This window comes from Vanellus vanellus (genome assembly GCF_965231255.1).
Source record: "Vanellus vanellus genome assembly, chromosome: 21".
NCBI lineage: Eukaryota > Metazoa > Chordata > Aves > Charadriiformes > Charadriidae > Vanellus > Vanellus vanellus.
Genome location: NC_138926.1, coordinates 7,011,358 through 7,029,448, shown reverse-complemented (window position 1 = coordinate 7,029,448; position 18,091 = coordinate 7,011,358). Strand labels below are relative to the sequence as shown.

The 18,091-nt window shown below is 44.1% G+C and overlaps 1 protein-coding gene across 2 annotated transcripts in view; it reads left to right on the top strand.

Annotated features, from left to right (window-relative positions):
* ALG9 (ALG9 alpha-1,2-mannosyltransferase) overlaps window positions 1–14,396 on the top strand; it is a gene marked incomplete at its 5' end in the record, with an annotated part of 34,215 nt that extends 19,819 nt beyond the window's left edge. For both annotated transcript variants that reach the window (XM_082493940.1, XM_082493941.1), the window contains 2 exons: window positions 3,735–3,865; window positions 14,151–14,396. In XM_082493940.1, coding sequence (XP_082350066.1) covers window positions 3,735–3,865; window positions 14,151–14,274 — 255 coding nt within the window. In that variant the 3' untranslated portion in view covers window positions 14,275–14,396. The remainder of the gene's footprint in view (window positions 1–3,734; window positions 3,866–14,150) is intronic.
* Between the last annotated feature and the right edge of the window lie 3,695 nt (window positions 14,397–18,091).

Genomic DNA, 18,091 nt, shown 5'->3' with positions numbered 1-18,091 from the left:
TGCAGAAAAAAAAAAAAAAAAAAAGAGAAAAATCTGGAGGGGTCTGTCATTTTACAAAGGTCAGTGGTGATCTGACCTTGCAAGAACTCCCCCGTGGCTTGTGCATTGAAAAGCTTGTGCATAAAAGACACAAGACTGCAATCTACATTCTCATTCTGTTCAGGGCCCCTGAGGGATGAACAAGGACCAAGAGTTTATGTCACCAGCTGAGAGACATTTTTTTTGTGTGTGCATTGTTGACAGGATCTGATTATGAGGCTGTGTGATGCCGGGGCCATGGAGCCTGTTTCCAGACAGTAATTCAGCACAATGATTTGGTTTTGTTGCTGTCTTCAGAAAAAACTTGTAACCAGTTTACACCAAGACGCATGATGGAAGTTCTTAGCCTAGCATAAAAATTTACTTAGAGGTCATTTAGCCTCCTCATGAATTTGTTTCCTGAAAGTGCAGTGGATTGCTCAGTGGAAGATGTCCCTGTTCATACCTGGGAGCGGGAAGGAAGCATGTTAAAAGCATGCACCTGTCGTCCTGTTCATGGAGTTGGGAGTTCAAACACAGACTTGGCAGCAGCAGCAGCAGGGTGTTTGGAAGGAGCTGGCTGGACCTTTCATTTGCTTGCCAGTTTCCTTGGTGTTTGCTGAGCTAATACAGATGGGATTAGATAGCAGAATGTGGCCTGACACTCTGATTACCCTGTCCTGCTGGATGCAGGTATTAGTAGCAGCTGTAAACAGAGATATCACAATTGAAAACTTGGTATTTTTCCTAAACTCCCATGTTAATTCTTTTTCCTTTCTGCCACTATTCCACCTGGGTGAAACAACTGCACAACTAATGAGACTCATGTTACAATTTGCAAATATTTATTGATCAGAAGTTATGCCCTGTCTTCTGTTCTGCTTAACCTGATGAAAGACTCTGGTGATGCAATTTTTTTATATCTAAATACATGTATTCTAGTTCCCTGATGTCTCCCAAATCAAAATACCTAGATTATTGAAGGAAACCCCCAATAATTAACTAGGATGTGCTGTACTTCACTGGTGTCTTTTCTCAGAAGTTTCAAAATACTGTATTACATTTTAATGTACAATGATTGATAACATATCGGAAGCAGAAGTGGGAATTGTTAGTCCCCTTTGGCAGTTGGAAATACTGAAGTGCCACAAGGACAGCTTGCGGACCAACAGAGCCAGAAAAAGCATCCAAGAATTCCGTGTGTTCTGAGTTCGTAAATACTGGAGATAGAACTTTCAGGTTAATCTGATTGGAAGTGGCACAAGAGCATAAGATAGTGGCAAGCATTAGTCCTGTTGACTTTTAGTGCTTCTCAGGTCACTACTGCAAGATTTTGCCAGGAAACTCAGCCAGTGCCAGTTGTGAGAAAGTGTGAGCCTTGGCTGCCAAAACCTAGTGTAGGCAAAATACCCAACTACAGAGGCAATAACTGGTAGAACTCGCTCTGCTCCAGTGGCTGAAAGTCATTATGCCAGCAAAAGCTCAGCCTTGCTGCTGGAGGGGCTCATTTTTTCTGGTGTATTGTAATGATATAGCTACCCTGGTACAATTTAAACATGGCCTTAGGCTTGGGATTATTTCATCTTTGAAAATGTGACTTAGATCACTTAAAAAACAATTAGATGTTCAACAGGAGGACATCAGCCCTTATTTGTAATGTGTGTTCTTCTCTAGATCTCTTAAGCTCAATGCAGAGGTTTCTACATGATGTAGCCTCTCGTTGGGCTACCTTGTATGATACGTACCTCACATCTGATGGTTATTATTAAAAATAATTAAAAAGGAAATTTGTCCTGGTAGGAACTTAAGCTTTCTTTGTAGCTGACAGTTCATGTTTGTCTTGTCAGAGTTTTTATTCCTCAGCAGCTCAAGTGCACATCTGTAGGCGTACCTGCGAGGAGTGGGGAGAAGAGGGCAGGAGGTGGTAGCTGTTAGCCAGAAAGGACACAGGATATTCATATAAATGAATAGTACAGCCTGTTCATATCCAAGTGCACTCTCCACAGCAGGAAGAAGGTTGCATAATGTGAGTCTCCTGAGGACATGGCCCACAGCTCGTTTAACTAGGAGGTCACACACATTATTCATTTCTGTAATGTTGCTTCCTCGAATGCATTTTCATAATTTGGTAGGGTGTCGCCAAACATTTTGGTCAGGGCAGAGCAGTTACTTGCGTCATAGGCAGCTGATAAAGGTATGACTGTGCTGATACCAAGTTCACATGGTCTGAGAGGTGCAATGCGATGTCCATCTGCTGCAAGTGAGGCAGTGGGGGTCATCAGTGCTACAGGACAGGTTATTCATGCACGAACCCCACCAGAATTTGGGCCAGACAACAAGCTTACTCTACTGGAACTACTTACTGTTTTCCATGATTCTGCTTAAGCCTTGCCATGAGATGACAGGACCGGTACCATAAGGCTTGCAGAGTTAACAGGTTGTGGAGTTTTTATGATCCTTGTGGGTAACCCATATTGGTCTGTATGTGTTCTGAGCCAAATGGGCTGGAATTGTGTGCAACTGATTGCAAAAGCACTTCCAAAGTAGGCATGAAAAATTAGATGAGTGAGGGGATTTCTTTTGCAGAAAGTTGGCACATACAGTGTTTCTTACAGGAGAATAAATGGAGGAGTGTGAGGCACTGGCTTCCCTCAGCCTGATCTAGCATGTACTTTGTTGTCTTCCTTGGGCAGTGGGTCAAGCCTTTATTGTGTGAACTTGACTTTACATTCTTTATGGCCAGGACAGCACCTATACAAGGTGTTAATCAACAGCGTCTTTGTATATTTATACATTACAAACAGTTCATGATCATGACAAATGAGTGCTCAGTTGGTACACTTCCCAGCATCCATGTATAGTATTCCACTGATCTACAGAAATATTCCTCTGGAAGTGCCTTGACATAAGGTGACCTTCTCACTGTTGTGCATGCACTTTGGAGCAAAATTCATGAATTGCTGTTACAGTAGTGATAGGAGTAGTTATCTGTAGATCACTCAAAAAGAGAGGATGTATTTTCTGCATTAGAAAAGTCCTTCATCCTGATTTGGGCACTGCATTCAGGATAGATGTGGCTAACTGAAGACCTACAAGAATGATCATAGGGGTAGAAAACACGACTATAGAGTAAAATAGGGTTGTAGAGAAGACAAGAGCCATCTTCAGATAACAGAACTCTAGTATGTAAATGCTATCACAAAGAAAATGATGCTTTTCTTGTTCATGATGTAAAACAAGTAAGAACAGGCATGAACTGAGACAGAAAAAGATGCAATGTAGACATCAGGAAACCTTTCTAACCATAAAGATAGTGAAGTCTCTTACCTGGGGAGCTTGTAGAGTCAGCAATGTAGGAAGTCTTTTAAGTTAGACAGCCACCAGGAAAAATATCAACCAAATTGGTTCTGCCACCCCAAATTCCCCTCTGTGACTTGACAGTTCCCTCAATAAGAGAGCTGGCAGTGGTACTTCCTCAGAGGGGAACCCTAGGACTCTCTTCCTATGACCAGAGCAGTAGTGGTAGCTTGTATTCCCCCATAAAGGTTTTACTTGAAAACATTCAAAATATTTTACCATGTATCCTGCATGATGCACTTCACCTGTTGCTAGAAATTTAACCCTCTTCTCATTCATAAATAACAACCTGTATAAATGAACACATACGAACAGAAGTCTACAGGAAATAAACCACAAGAATGTTTGTCTTTCTGCAGATTGACATTTCCAAATGCCACTATCTAGTGGACTTGGATACAGCAGCTGAAACCCCAAGGGAGCCAAGGTATTCCTCCAACAAAGAAGAATGGGTAACCATTGCCTACAAGCCTTTCCTAGATGCTTCCAGGTATGCTTTACACATTTGAGAGGGAGGGAAAAAGGCTGGCAGGTCTGTGAACTAATTCTGTTCAGTTATCCACTTGCAAAAGTAGCTGTATACAGGGTGGAAAGACACATTGGCAAATGCCAGCTTGAAATCCAGTTCCCAGTAAAGGCAGCTTGCTCGCTACAGCAGAACCTTTGTCAAACTTGTACTTGCAATATTTATGACCTAGGTTGCTTTAGAGGGTGAAGTTAGCTGAGAAGGTTGGTGAGAAGGATTATTTTTAAAGAGAATCCTCTCTGTGCACTTGCTGAAGTAATGTTTTTTTTGGTTTGCTTTCTAAAGGCGTATGTCGTCTCCTCCCAACAGACTTCAGAAGCTTCTGTCTTGTTTCAGCCAAATTCAAGACAGGTGTCAGTCTTGAAAAGCATGAGCTCTTACAAATTTTATGAAAGCTGGCAGACAGAGAGAGGAGGCAATCTCATTGAGTGAAAAGTCAGCAAGGTCACACCTTTATTAGGCATCAGAGGATCCATGGAAGAGACCTCTGTTAGAATCCGTTCTTCATTAGTTCTACTGCTCACTGAACAACTTGCTTGGGTGTCTGAACAGGAATTTCTGTGAGAAGCAGAGATTGAAATTGCTCTCCTCCAGGCTAGCAGGGGGTGGAATCAGGATTGTCAAACTGGGAATGTTACTAATACATTCCTGCAAATACAGAAATCCTCAGCTGTAAGGGGATGGTTATTTAGTCATTTAAAGCTCTGGTCATGTAGCTGTCATAACAGGACAGAGAGACTGACTGGAAAAAAATCTGTAAAAAACTAACACAGAGTTCGGTACCTTCCTATTTTCTATGTGAGACCTTATTACTTCCTAGTGACAGGACCCTCCAGGGAGGGGGGGCTGGTAAAAGCAGTTGAACAGTGAGAAAGCACGATAATGTTAGAGCAACTCCCATGAGTGCTGTAATGTTCCCAGCTTGCTGACACAAACAAGTTTTCTTGGCAATGTTTTTCATGAACTGTGTTTTCCAAGAGACCTGCTGTTACATTTGGGCAGGACTTTAGGAAGGGAGAATGAGATGGCCAATGAGTCTTATTAATGAGGCAATAGAAGCATCTGCATAAGAGTTTTGCAAAGGACTCCTTGTGCAGAGCATATACCCATGAATGTGCATTTCTGCTTTGAAGACAGATTCATGTGTTTTTAAAGCAGGTTTATCTTGCTGTCCTCTGCTGAACATCCAAGCTTTGATTGTTTGGACCTGGTCTAAAATCCTTTGAAGTCAATCAGAGGCACTGAGTCAGGTCCAAATGAGCCTTTAAGACACCTTGGGTTAACCATGGGGATGTAATTTGCTAGGGGTGCTTTCAGAGGTAGCGGCTGTCTGCTGCAGAGATGCTAGCCTGCCTAGTGAAAGCCAAGTGAATTATGCTGGAATGGCTGTACATCTCACAGACTTCTTCAGAATGTCCTGGATTCTCCATGGCTTCTTTCCACATGCGTTCACTTTTCCTGTACTTAACTGATGTTTGGTAGAGAAGGAGTTGGACTGTCTCATGGGGCTTTTTGGATTATTGCACTTTCAGCCCCACCCATAGCCTCTGAGCTTTTGATTAAAGCTCATGAGAGACACGCCACTGCTCTCTTCTGAACCCATTTCATATACTCTTAGAGGCTGTGTGTGCCCTGCTGAATATAAACCAGCATCTGTCTGGAAGCAACAGCACAGTGTATCAGCTCTTTTTGTGGGGAGAGTTGAGTCTGCAACTGTAGGCCTTACCACAGGATGGACACCAGTGTTTTGAATCCTTCACTTTCACCCAGGCTTTTTTGTTCATTCCTAACTTAGCTGGAGATTTTTCCTGTAAGGTGCGTGTACATCTGATACCATCTCAATCCTGACCTTACTGCAGCCTGCAATGCTAACTGGAATCAGTGCAAGGAGTTATGCTAGAGCCAAACTCAGTACTGAGCCGAGTCCTTGTCACTCTCTTGACTGCTTTAATGCTCTTTCTGTATGAGTCACTCTATGACATTTTTCTTTCTTCTTTTTTCCCCTCCTTCTTATTAGGGAAAATTGATAGGCTTAAGGACTTTCCCTATTTGCAGCTAAACCCCTGCATCCTGCCAAGCATAAATATCTGCCTGGCTTCTCAGGAAGTTGGCCGAATACATAGATAGATGTGGTGTTGCAGCTCTGTGCTTCTGGGGGAAATGCTGTCAAAGTACTTCCTGCCAGACTGAGGCTGGTAACTTATTCCCCAGCTTGGCAGTGAAAACCTGTGCAATCATTTTGGTTTGATATATGATACTTCATGTTGCATTTAGATCATATAAACTCCAGCTAGGCTCCCAAGCTTTATGTTTCTCATTGGCTAAGTATCTCTGCAAGCCTGCAGCCAAACTCCAGTAACCCACTCAGTACAAGGATGCTGATTTCTGTGTGTGGTCCTTCATGTCTGGCTTGTGAGGGGAGTGTGCGTGTGGCTGTTACCACTGGAAGTGATAGCTTGGCTTATTGTAGCAAAGCCAGCATCTCACCATGGAGCAGCAGCTTGTTGTGAGAAGCTGGGAGTCACAGAGAGATCCTGAAACTTCAGAGCATACTGACCCCGGCAACGATGAGATGTAAAGGCAGAACGCTGAGGGTGGGGAAAGGGGAGCAAAATCCCTGGCTAAGCAGTCACCAAGACCTTAGCACAGATCATTTAAAGGTGGTGGGGAGGGAAGGGGATCTTTCTGGCTGTTGTGTCCTTAACAAAAGATGCTGCTTCATTAGTGGGAGACTGGAACAGAAGAGGGTTTTTTGCAGAGCATGTCCCAAGAGGACATCTGGCAGTCAGATCCTTAGCCCTGCTAGTGTCCTCCGCTCCTGTTCTTGTGCTGCATGAAAATTCTCCATGCTGTTCCTTATCAACGCCTCACAGCTGGAGCAGAGGGGAGGTGTGGTGCCTTCACCAGTGGAGGAGGCCAGGTTGCCATAGCAGCAGGTCTGATTTCCATCCCTGCTTGTTAGTACCTCCAGAGCTCCCGCAGTTCAGAGCGCTGGGCTCTGTCCCTTTGGCAGACCTTCAGCAATCAGCAGGTGGGGCAGCTCGAGTGCAGAGTGCTGATGAAGGACTAGAAGGGCATGTATCTGGCATTTATCTGGGGGGTATCACTGATGCAGAGGGATGAAAGAACCAGCAGTGTCTCCTCATCTTGTCACCCTGCTTGCCTGACAGATTCTCTGTTCTCTGTGAAGAAGAACAGTAAGCCAGGAACCATGGCCTGCCTAGCAGGGCAAATGTGTAGCCATGGGCACAGCTTCCCAAGACAACTCATGATGCAGTGAAGAGCAGAAAGAACAAACCATTCAAGATCTGATCTTCCCTTTTTTTAGTCAGTGTGTCATTTAAAGGTATCACATTAAAAATTGGATGCTACAGACAAGGTCAAGGCCCCTTTTGCCAGCCCATCCACAACAGCATGAGCAAGAGAAATTTCAAAGGCTCTTTTTGGATTGCCTGCTTCATAGTTTTTGTCATATATTTTTCATTTCTTTCTGTAATTTGGCCCTTGGAGAAGAGGTAGGGTAGATGAGTGATTAAGGGGCTCAGCTGGAATTTGGTGCTCCCATTACTCTGTCCAGGTCTCTTAAACCCTGCCTGTGTGGCAGTTCCCAATTTGGACCAAAAATTTGTTAGCTCCTCGCTTATTTCCAGGAGTTTGTTGGCAATGAATGAAAGAGTAAGGAGCTTCAACTTCATAATAGCGGTGGCAGGTAAATTGTTTTGCATCCAACTATTGGAATTTTGCTGCAACTTCCATATATAGGGTTCCCATGGCAAGTGTTCATAATCAGTCTGTTGAGCTCCTTCTCTGAATGCGTCATAGCATTTCTAAAATAAGACAGTGTTGTTTGCTTTGTTTTTTTTTTCCTTGAGTGTGACTGAGTTGTAACTTGCATAAAATAATGGGGCTCAAGCAATTCTGAAAAGGGGATATGACAAGTTTTGCAGTCGATTGGCAGCTGACAGATGAGTTAGCTAGTGGCAATTGCAGATCTGCCTAGCAATTGAGTGAGAAGTGAGGGTCTGTCTCACCCTGCAGACCCAAGCATTAGCTATTGTCCTTCTGTTGAGATCGGAAAACCTAGTTTGCAAAGCAAGTACCACTGGTACATCTTTCTGTCTGTGGCTGCAGCTGACTCCCTTGCTGCTAGTCAGCCCTTGCTTTGCTTCCTTCTGTCCTTATCCCAGTCTGTGGAGTACCAAGCCCACTGGAGTGGGCACTGCAGACCCTCAGAAGGAGGACACTGAGACTTGCCACTCCATCCAGCTGGAAGGTTCTCTGAGGGCATCAGTGACGCCCTGAGGTGGCTTCAGTGATGCAACAAGTACTTCTATAGTCCAGAAAATTGTTGGCAGGCCTGATAGCAGAGAAGGTATGGAAATCCTAGGAAAAACACTTCTGTGTTTTTGTTTCCTTTTCATTTGAGACAGCAAATCTAGGCAGTGCTGTCTCTCTTAGAGTTGAGAAACTGATCATTCTGGGGAGTTTAGCTGCAGGAGAGCAGCAGTAACACAGTTGTAACAGCATGTTAGGTGCTAGAAATTGGTAAGCTGAAAAGATCCCAGAGCTAGTAGGTCTGCGGGGAGAGTTCGTCCCAGGCTCAGACACACAGGTTTGTGGGTAGAGTCAGTGAAGATGCATCAAGAACTCCTATAATGATCCAAGCTGCTCACATTCCTGAGCATGTACCCCCCCCCCCCCCCCCCCCTTTCCCCAGTTCAGCAGAATGACACATCTCTCAAACCTGGCACCTGCTTCCACACAATGATTTGGAAATGTCCCCTGCTACCTATGAAATAAGTGTAAAAACACGATGAAATGCAGCTTTTTTTTACAACAGGGAAGGAGGAACAGAAGTGTCACTTTGAACTGAGCTGTGAGGGAAACTGACAGTGTAGATTTGAGGTCTGCATCTCAGTGGCTGCAGAGCAAGGAGCATTTGGGGGGAAAAAAAGATCAAACACCTCCCCACCCAAAAACAAACTCCAGCTTTTGTTCTTTGAAAATGACCCCAGCAGTTCAATTCAACTCCTGCTGAACTGGAGGCTTCTGGGACTCACTGCGAGTCTCAAATTGACGTCAGCAAATGCAAATGTAAATCTCAGCTGGCTCTGATAAATGGTGCTGCTAATTGAATTAGAGACCACTCCAAGCCACCAGCTAATTATGCTCCTCAGGAAGCTGCTTTGTCCAGGTCCATTTAATTCTATATTGGCTGAGCACTCTGAATCTGGCACAGAAAAGGGAAAATATATTACAGCACCCCACTGAGGAGCACATATTTTCCAGCTCTTTAGGCTGAGCCGTCTGCTTGCTCCAAACACTTGGGTTTTCCATCAGAAAAAAATATACTTGGTGCAAAATTAATGATTTGGTTACCTTGTTCTAGCATATCGTGACCCTGGTTTGATAAGAGACTGTCTCATTCCCTTTAATGGTGCTTTCTTCCACGTTACATGAAATGTTTTCTCTAGTTTTGTTTTACAAGTAGCTAAATTACTTCTTAGGTGCATGGTTGGTACAAAATTTAACACCTAGAGGAAGTGCAAACGTTAATGGGTTTTCAGAGAGCTTTGATCATGAGCTTCCTGTGTATCCCTGTAGCTAGAAGGTACTAGGTCCTGCCATGTGGCAGAGACTCAGCTTCCTCCTGTCTCTTCTTTGTGCCATTCCCTTCTCTTCTTCCTTCTCATGCTTCTTTCTGAATTCTGCTGTCACTGGGATAAGAAGTTCAGGTTACAAGATGCAGTTAGGAAGAATCTCCCACCACTATGTTTATCTAACTGTTTCCATTGCACGTCAATCTATGAGCCTGGGAGGGGGGACTTGAACATCTTCACTTAGCAGTCCTTGTTTCCATTCCAGAAGAGCCTCCACTGACATTAGTAGAACAGGACTGTTGAGTTGCTTTCTCGTGAAGTCCAATAGGTAATTTACAGGAACACGCTTAGCACCAGACGGCACTGTGGTTCCAGCTCTGCTGGGCCTCCTGATAACTGTGCACCTCTGTCCTAACTGGGAGCTGCTATGGGTGCTGCAGCAGTCGTTCCCCTAAAAACCAAAAAAACTGGAAAAGAATTCAGACACTCCCTGAAATGTGGGATACCTCCCGTGTCTGGAGCACAGCGAGAGCTGGACAGAATTTGCCCACTGAAAGAGCCTTGCTGCATCAGTCTTCCAGTAGCATTGCTGTAGATTCTTGGCTACCCAGCTTGGAGCAGTTGTGGCCTTGATCTTGCTACCAATGTGCTGCTTGGGAGCTCTGCGCTGATTAAGGCTACACACACTCACAGTCTCTGGGGGACAAATTCAGAAGCAACTGCAAATAGAACATTATATATATTCACTGTTATCTGTCATCCCAACCCCTTCCATGTGCCATCTGTTGTCTGAAGTTGCTGAGCCTGATGAAGCAAGGTGACGGGAGGTAAAGATTCGCTGTCTGAATTTAAAGCTCTGTCATGACTTCCTGAGCTGTAGGTGCATCATCAGCCATGGTTCTCCTATGGCTGCTGCTTAAAGCAGGCATCCAGGGCTTGGTTACTGTGCAGTTACTGGCAGCAGAGAGAGCAGACTGGTGCCCGCGTCCTGTCTGAGTCTCTTTTCAGTGAGAAAGTTAGCGCTGAACTAATACAAAGGCTGACCTTATAGCTGTGGAGCAGATGTGTTGGTGCTACCATTTACCGTGCCATATTCAGGATTTCATGGTTTTATATCTGAGATGTTATTCTCTGAGCACATAAAAGTTATTATTTTTAAGATGCCACCTCTGTTATATTTTGTTGCCTTTTTTTAACCTGTGTCCTTAGACTGGGTAATTGAAACCAGTGTAAACTGTTCCCTTTTCACCTTTGTAAGTCTTGTTAGTGAAGAGTCATTTTGCTGTCACACCAGCAGCCTGACTAACACCTGGTGGAAACCAAGGACTTCTTGTGGACTTGACAGTTTGAGTAATACATCATTTCACCTTGAAGAGCAGGGTGAACTTCACTATTGGGATCTCCTCTGGCCTTTATACTCCAATTTGCTGTATTGTTATTTGTCATGAGTGCCTTGGCATTATGTATGACATCCACTGGTGTGAAGAGCAGTTATCTTTCTGCTCTGTGTTTCTCATCATTTTCCACCCTCGGTATTTTTTTCCATCAGTCATTCCTGCCTCTCCTTTTTTGATCTTCTTTTGACCAACAGTATTTTCACCTCCCATTTCACTGCTGATGTAAACTGTGAAACAGTGAACACTGACATTTAAACTGCTGCTGATAAGGGCTGAGTTGCCAGCAAAGTTAAGAGCATGCAGAGAACTTCTGTTGCTCAGAGTTGTTGTTTCAGGCTGTCTGCAAACTCAGGATGGTTAGACTGAGCTTGCATATTTGGGAGAAGGTTTTTGCTCCTACCAACTCCTGGAATATCCTTTTGTTCTAGAAAGCAAAGCTGAATCCTGCACATTCTGAACACGTGCCATAAAGAACATGTGCGAACAACCACGTGAGCTGCATTGGGTCTATATTTCAGAAGACCAACAAGTCAAAGGTATAGGGAGTGTTTCTCACAAAAGGTATAAAGAAAGGAAGTACAGAAAGGATAATAGTGTTTCTACAGAGCTGTGAGAGGCACAGCACTGAGGGTAAACACAGGCGCTTAGTTCTGTTGCTCAGCAATCAGACCCACTGTTACTGGGTGCCCCCTGTGTGGTACAGTGCTGGCCTGGGCAGGCTGTCAGTATGTAGATGCATCCAGGTCAATTGGAGGATGTGAACTGGGTGCTGTTGTCTGACTGCTGGCAGGTCTACGTCTGGACTGAGCGACTGAAAGCATTTTCAGCCATCAGCTGAAGGTGCTGCCTTCCTCTCTGTCCCTGAGCTAAACCACACAAGGCTAATTCAGCGAATTACTTATCTTAACCCAAGCACACAGCCTGAGCTCTGAGGATTTGTGCTAGTTTCTGTCCCTTTTGTACAACATAGAAGCAAGCTGGTACTCTACCTTATTTTTCATTTTCCTTGTTTTAAACAGTGTCCCAAGCGTCTTGAACACAGTTGCTTTTTCTTGGTTTTGTTTCTTTTCTTTTTCTTTGCTAAAGGGAATTGAAGTGAAACCACACCATTCACAGAGAGCAGCCATGGTAGCGATGGTGGGTTGTCAGGCTCAGAGTAGAAGATGCCAGAATAAGTTCAGCAATGACACGATGTTCATTAGCTGCAAGAAATGGAGGAGGAAAATCAAGCATTTGTTTTCAAAGGGATGCCTTTGCTTCTAGTGACTGAAGGGAGGGCTGACCTCCAATTTCCAGGCACAAGGAAATGACAGCTGCAAAAATGTTCCTTGTTCAGAATACGCCAAAGTTACCATCTTCTGCCTAGTTACGTGCTACTAAGACATTCTGCCTTGAACACGTTCTGGATTCCAGCACCTCAGGAATTCACAAAGAGCAACCATTTCCAGTGATTCTTTTATTTAGGGACTTTGCTGGGTGCTTTACAATTTGGAAAGGGCCTAAGTAGTATCACTGAGCTTTGTGTTCTTCGAAGTGAAGCAATCATCATTTTTATATCCTAAAGTACAAGCTAAGCGTTTTGCAAAAAGCAGGCTTACAAGATGCTGGATGTTGAAAGGAGGCAGAGTCTCACAGTTAGAAGCAGGACTTGTAAATTTTAGGAATTCAAACTTGCTCAGTCTCTCTGAGGGTAGACAATACTTTCTGCCTCAGTTTCCCCTCTCCGGTGTGGGAAGAATACTGCTTTGTCTGTCACTTTCCCTGTCTAAAGAGCAAACATTTCAACTGAAAAATGTCTTGCTTTGTGCTTGTATAGCATCTTATGTGAGAGGACCCTGCTGCTGAGCGGTGCTATGCCATTGGAAGTAGATATCCCCAGTCTTTTCCTGGATGGTCTTTTGCTCCAAGTTACATGAGATCAGGAGCTGCTTGTTCTCAGATGAATTACAGTAAGGCTGTCTAAGAACCCTGGGGGCCTCCGGGGAGATGTAGTTCGCAGTGCAGTTCCTGCTGTTGCTTTTTAGACTGCATATTTGAGAGGTATCCAGTGCTGCCTTACAATAAGCAAACAAAACACAATTCCTCTTTCTTCTGAAAAAGTGACTTGAATTGGATGTCTAGAACCTTGGCTGTATTACCAGCAAAGCTGTGTGAATTGCAGTGACCAGCAAGTCCATGCTGGATCTGTGTACCATGCCTGACCACTTAGCATGCTGCATATCAAATTTGAGTGCTGCTGCTGCTTTTCCAAGCTTTATGTGGATGGAGTTAGACTTAGGTCTGTCAAGGGTTGATAGTTTACCAACAAGTTGATCTTAAAGAGATAAAGAGATAAGATGCAATGCTGAGGAAGCAAGACTCTGCCCCAGCCCTAATTTCAGTAAGCTGCTCAAATTTTTGAAGCTTCTAACAAGATCCAGTGCTGCTGCTTCAGGACATTATATTTGTCTGCTTCACATTTAAACCTGGATTTTACTATTAGTTTGCTCAGTAAGAGAAGACATGCATTTAAAATGTACTCAGCTAGCACAGCTCCAGCAATTAGCAACCAAACAAAAGGTACTAATTTGATGCAGCCATTAAACCCTCCATGCTGGAGTACTCTATTGGTCCAATTGTTGCAAAGTGCTGTGAAATGCCAGCTCCCAGCACTAGCAGGGCGTGGAATGAATGCTGGCAGCCTGCAGCAAACTGCCTTGTAGCCTTTAGAGTGGTCCATCCCTCTTTAATTCAATACCCTCAACAGAAGATCAGCACAAGAGAAAACGCCAGTGCCCATCAAAGCTTCTGTCTGCCCTTCAGACCTGTGAAGGAATAGGTGGCCAGAAAGAGTGGATAAAAAAGAGGACATGCCAGGAGCTAAATGCAGCCTTGCTATCTTTCACCTTCACAGCGTGCTCTGAGCAACAGGAGGCCTGCCTGTCTGTGCGATACCAAGGGCCCACAGGGCTGTACTGTTTCTTTTGCTAATTACAACATCTTCCTGCCCTCTCTCTCCCTTAATCCTACTGGAATGGATAGTGGGCATGCTGAAGAACTGGGCAGACTGCTGCTTTTAGACTGGTGATGCTGGCACGGCTTTGGTCCTGCCGACAAGGAGAAAATGGGACTGTTCGTATGCCTGAACAACTAGCATTCTTCATGTCACTGACTCACCAGCCCAAATCTTTTGCAAAGCCTCATTTGTATCATTTTGAACATACTGGCTAATGAACGCTTTACGGATGATTTGTTTTTCCTTTCTGGTTTCAGGTCCTCAAAGCTGCTGCGTGCATTCTACGTCCCTCTCCTCTCAGAACAGTACACATGGTATGCAAACTATACTATTCTGAAATCCCGGAGGTCGAAGCAAACCAGGAAAAAAATGGGAGGCTAGCAACACACCTGGGCAACAAAACCAAAAGCATCTGTTGACACTCTTGGACAGCTGCCTAAGCCATCTTCAGTTTCTTTTTTGAAAGATTGCTCTTGTAGATTCACTAATAAAGATTTCCCATGAAGTGATTTTACCCTGCAAGCTTCCAGCTGTAAAAAGGGTGCATCATCTACTTTCAGTTCTCAGTGTCAGGCCTCTGCTCTGCCTACACAGAACATATTGGTAAGAAACCATTTGAAAATCCAGCAGCCACCTACGAATGTATTATCCCTGCTGCTCCATGTTATTATCTATTACACCAGAGAAGAAAAAAATGGAAAATAAAAAGGAATGACGGTATGAGGTTCTGCTCCAGGTTGCAATCTGGAACTGGGAGAATCCAGCTCAGCCTCTCTCTTTCTCTCTCCTGCCCCCCCTCCACTGTTCTCATCTGCTTAAGTATTGCTCACCTTCTCCTAGGGAATTTTTTCAGGTAACAACGTTTAGGAAATTTTTTTTTTTATTATTTCTTTTTTAAGAAAATGGAAGTGGAAAAGAGGAAAACACCCGAGAGACAATTAACTGCAATGCACTGAGTTTCAAGGAATGAAGTAATGTGCACCACAGAGAAATAGCCTAAAGTTGCTCTTTCCAGGAGACACTTTCAAGGATTAACCTCTGGTTTTGGGAGAAGAAACGCCAAACTTAGGAGTTGAGCCAGTTATCTGTTTTAATGAGATCAGAGTGTTTTTATCTGAAAAACCAAGGGTTTGTTTGTTATTTATAATAATTTTTTAAAGATACCTATAACATCCTTCGAATTCTAGACTATGTTATCTTAAAATTTCTGGAAACATCCAGAGAGGAGAAGAAGGTTTAATATTTTTTTTTTTCAGTCGTTTCCCAGAATAGACCATACGTGTTACATTGGTCCAATATGCTTCAGAGCAATGCTGTATTTATTATATTTCCATTTTTAAAACATGCAGTATCACAGGCTAGATGAAGGGAGTTGTTTTCACTCATATCCTTGGAACTCAGTGGGGACGGGATGGCATGAGATGGAGCAGCAAGGAAGTTTTCTTTTGCAAAAAGGCTGCACAAGCTCCCTATCCTACTGATTGTGATTAGATTCATCTGAGTGTGCAGTGATAGAGTGCCAGAGCAGGTGGATCAGGAAGCAGATTTGTATGTTTGGAAGCTGTTGGGATCCAACCAGAAAAGCATGTGCTTCTGAGGATACATGTCTTGGTCCAGGTGCAGAATGCAGTGCTAGGCAGGTCTCTTGGCCAGTCTGCAGGTTTACAGCTGAGCAGGGTGGGAAAAGCAGGCTGTACCAATGGAGCTGTGATCTAACATGAGACTACTGGGACAAAGCAGGAGGAGCTGGATGAGGAGCAAGGCATGGGCTGAATTGGAAGAGCAACTTTAGAAACGTAGGGAGAGGTGTTGTGAATCACCTGCATTTCATTAAGGAGGAGTTTTTTTAATGGCATTGTCATCTGTTGGAAACAGCTTATAAAGTGCGAAACATTGTAAGAGTGAACAGTGTGCTGCTTCATTGTCTGGATGATTACATGGAGAATGCAGTTCTCTTCCATTGCACCCCCACTGTATGGAGTGGCAATTTGAAGCTGAGACTAAATTCAAACTCTGAAGGCTTAGGGAACCATCTGTGGTGTCTGTCTTCAGAGAGATGGATTTCACCCTGTGCAAATATCACCCTTCATACGTCAAGCGTGGAGCTTCAAGGTTGTCAGCCAAGCAACTGATGTCTTTGGGTGAGTTGGTCTGGAAGGTCAGAGTCACACTGCAGATCAACATTGTAGTGTCTGTGTTCACAGTATTCCCCCACCTCTCTCCAGCTGGCTCTACCCCTCATAAAAGTTTACGTGTGTTGAACAGGGCTCTACAGTGCCAGTAAATCAGAACCAAAACTCTTGCCCTGCTTGTTGCCTCTCCCCTCGCTAATCTCTGACCTTAAATCAAATAAAGAAACAAATGCAGTTAAAGAACCAATTGCACCTCTTTCTGGTGCTGTTTGTGTGACTGTTCTATGTTGTCATAGCCTGTAACCTCATGTTTAATGTGAAAAGACAGTACAGTAAATATCCCTTTTAAATGACTGTGGCTGCTCCAACTTCCTCTCCAGTTTGATTTCTATGTTGGGGTGGTGGTGGGAGATGGATAACTTGACAATAATTTGGAGTTATCAATGTTTTCCAGAGGCATGTGGCAAATGTTTGGTTCCTGGTATTAAACGCAGGTGTGGCTACAGGTAGTGGACAGCTGGACAGCTTTGCATGTCAGAGTTTCAAATCAAGGAACTCCATTTTGCTGCTTACCATGCAAACTGGGGAGTCAGTCCTGCCACCTGGAAAATTTGCAGGCTAAAGAGATGAGGCAGGGAAAGGGAAGGTTTTTACTCTCGTTGATGACAAGAGCAGATCACATGTTAATGCTGATTTCAGGGAGAAGTTGGGAGTCTCAGTGCTGCAAAGATCTTGACCCAGCAACTTATTTAAGGCCACCCATGGAGTCTGCTTACAAGTTGTTTCTCATCTAGGGTCTTTGGCACGGAACCAGCCCTCCTGGCAGCAGATAAAGGAGCCAGGGCCTCTCTTCCTTTAGTCTCTCTAATGCATAATTGTTGTCGTGGGTAGTGCTACTGGGCAGCCAGAATATAGCACAAAGACAATCTGTCGATCCCAGCTGAGAGCACTGGGAATGAGAAGGTGAAGTTGCTTCTGATGGTGTTGCTATCATAAAGACTGAACCATAGGTGAGATTTCCGATAGGAGATGCTAAGGCTCCTCTCATCTTTTCATAATTCACAAGTCAGGACTGTTGCACTCTTTGTAGTGCTGAGGTTAAGCAAAAAGCCATCAATACTGAGAAGACTTGATGAAGTGAGCAGGCCTGAGGAAGAGACTGCAGGAATTGCCGACCTGGCCTAGGTTTAGCTGGATAAAGGATCTTGCTTTTTGAATGTAGACGTGGATGCAAAGAGGTTTGCGCCGAAAGGTGGAGCTGCATCCAAAATAAAACATTTTTAATGGGATTTTATAGTTTCCTTTTCTGGTTTCGTTTGCAAGCTTGAGGGAGGGGCTTCTGATTTTTTTTTTCCTTTTCTTTTTACTTTGACCCTAATTAAAGCAAATGTATGATCTCATTGTGAGGAAGCGGGTTTGGGACAGCTTATTTATGATCTCTATTAAAAAACAAATAAAGTCTTGTGGTTTGTGAGCTTGTGGATAAAGGGTCAAACCACAAATTGCTGATCTGCCTCAGCTGTATTCCCTGCCTAGAGTTGCCTTGGGCAGAGAGGGGTGTTGTGACCAAACCTGCTGGGTAGTACATCAGGATTGTGTAGGCAATCCACCTTTGGCTCCTTTCTGTCTTTGGAGAAAGGGCTCTTCGTATCATGCTGGCTGGTTCTGGAAAAGAACCGAGATGGCTTTCTTCAATGCTGCTAGTGTCTGACCTGACACATTGACAGAAGCTGGTTTCTTGACAGAACCATAGGTGGCCACAACCTTGCGTTCAGGACTGCGGCTAGATCAGGTGTCTCACATGAAGCTGAGAGATGGTGTAAGACCTTTGCAGTTGGTTGGAGAATGTACAGAGGCTACAGTATTCCTAACCTCTTTGCTGGCAGTACTTCTCCACCTTTAAACTGAGGCTCAGAGCACTGCAGGTTGGACGAGTGCTGCTGTGAAATACTGGGACCCAGTAAATTTCATCTTGTCTGAGCTCATCCAGTCTTTGCAACAAGGAGCACTGAGGTGGTGAGTCCCTGAGGAAGCGCCAGCAATGAGGCAGATTGACACTTTCAGAA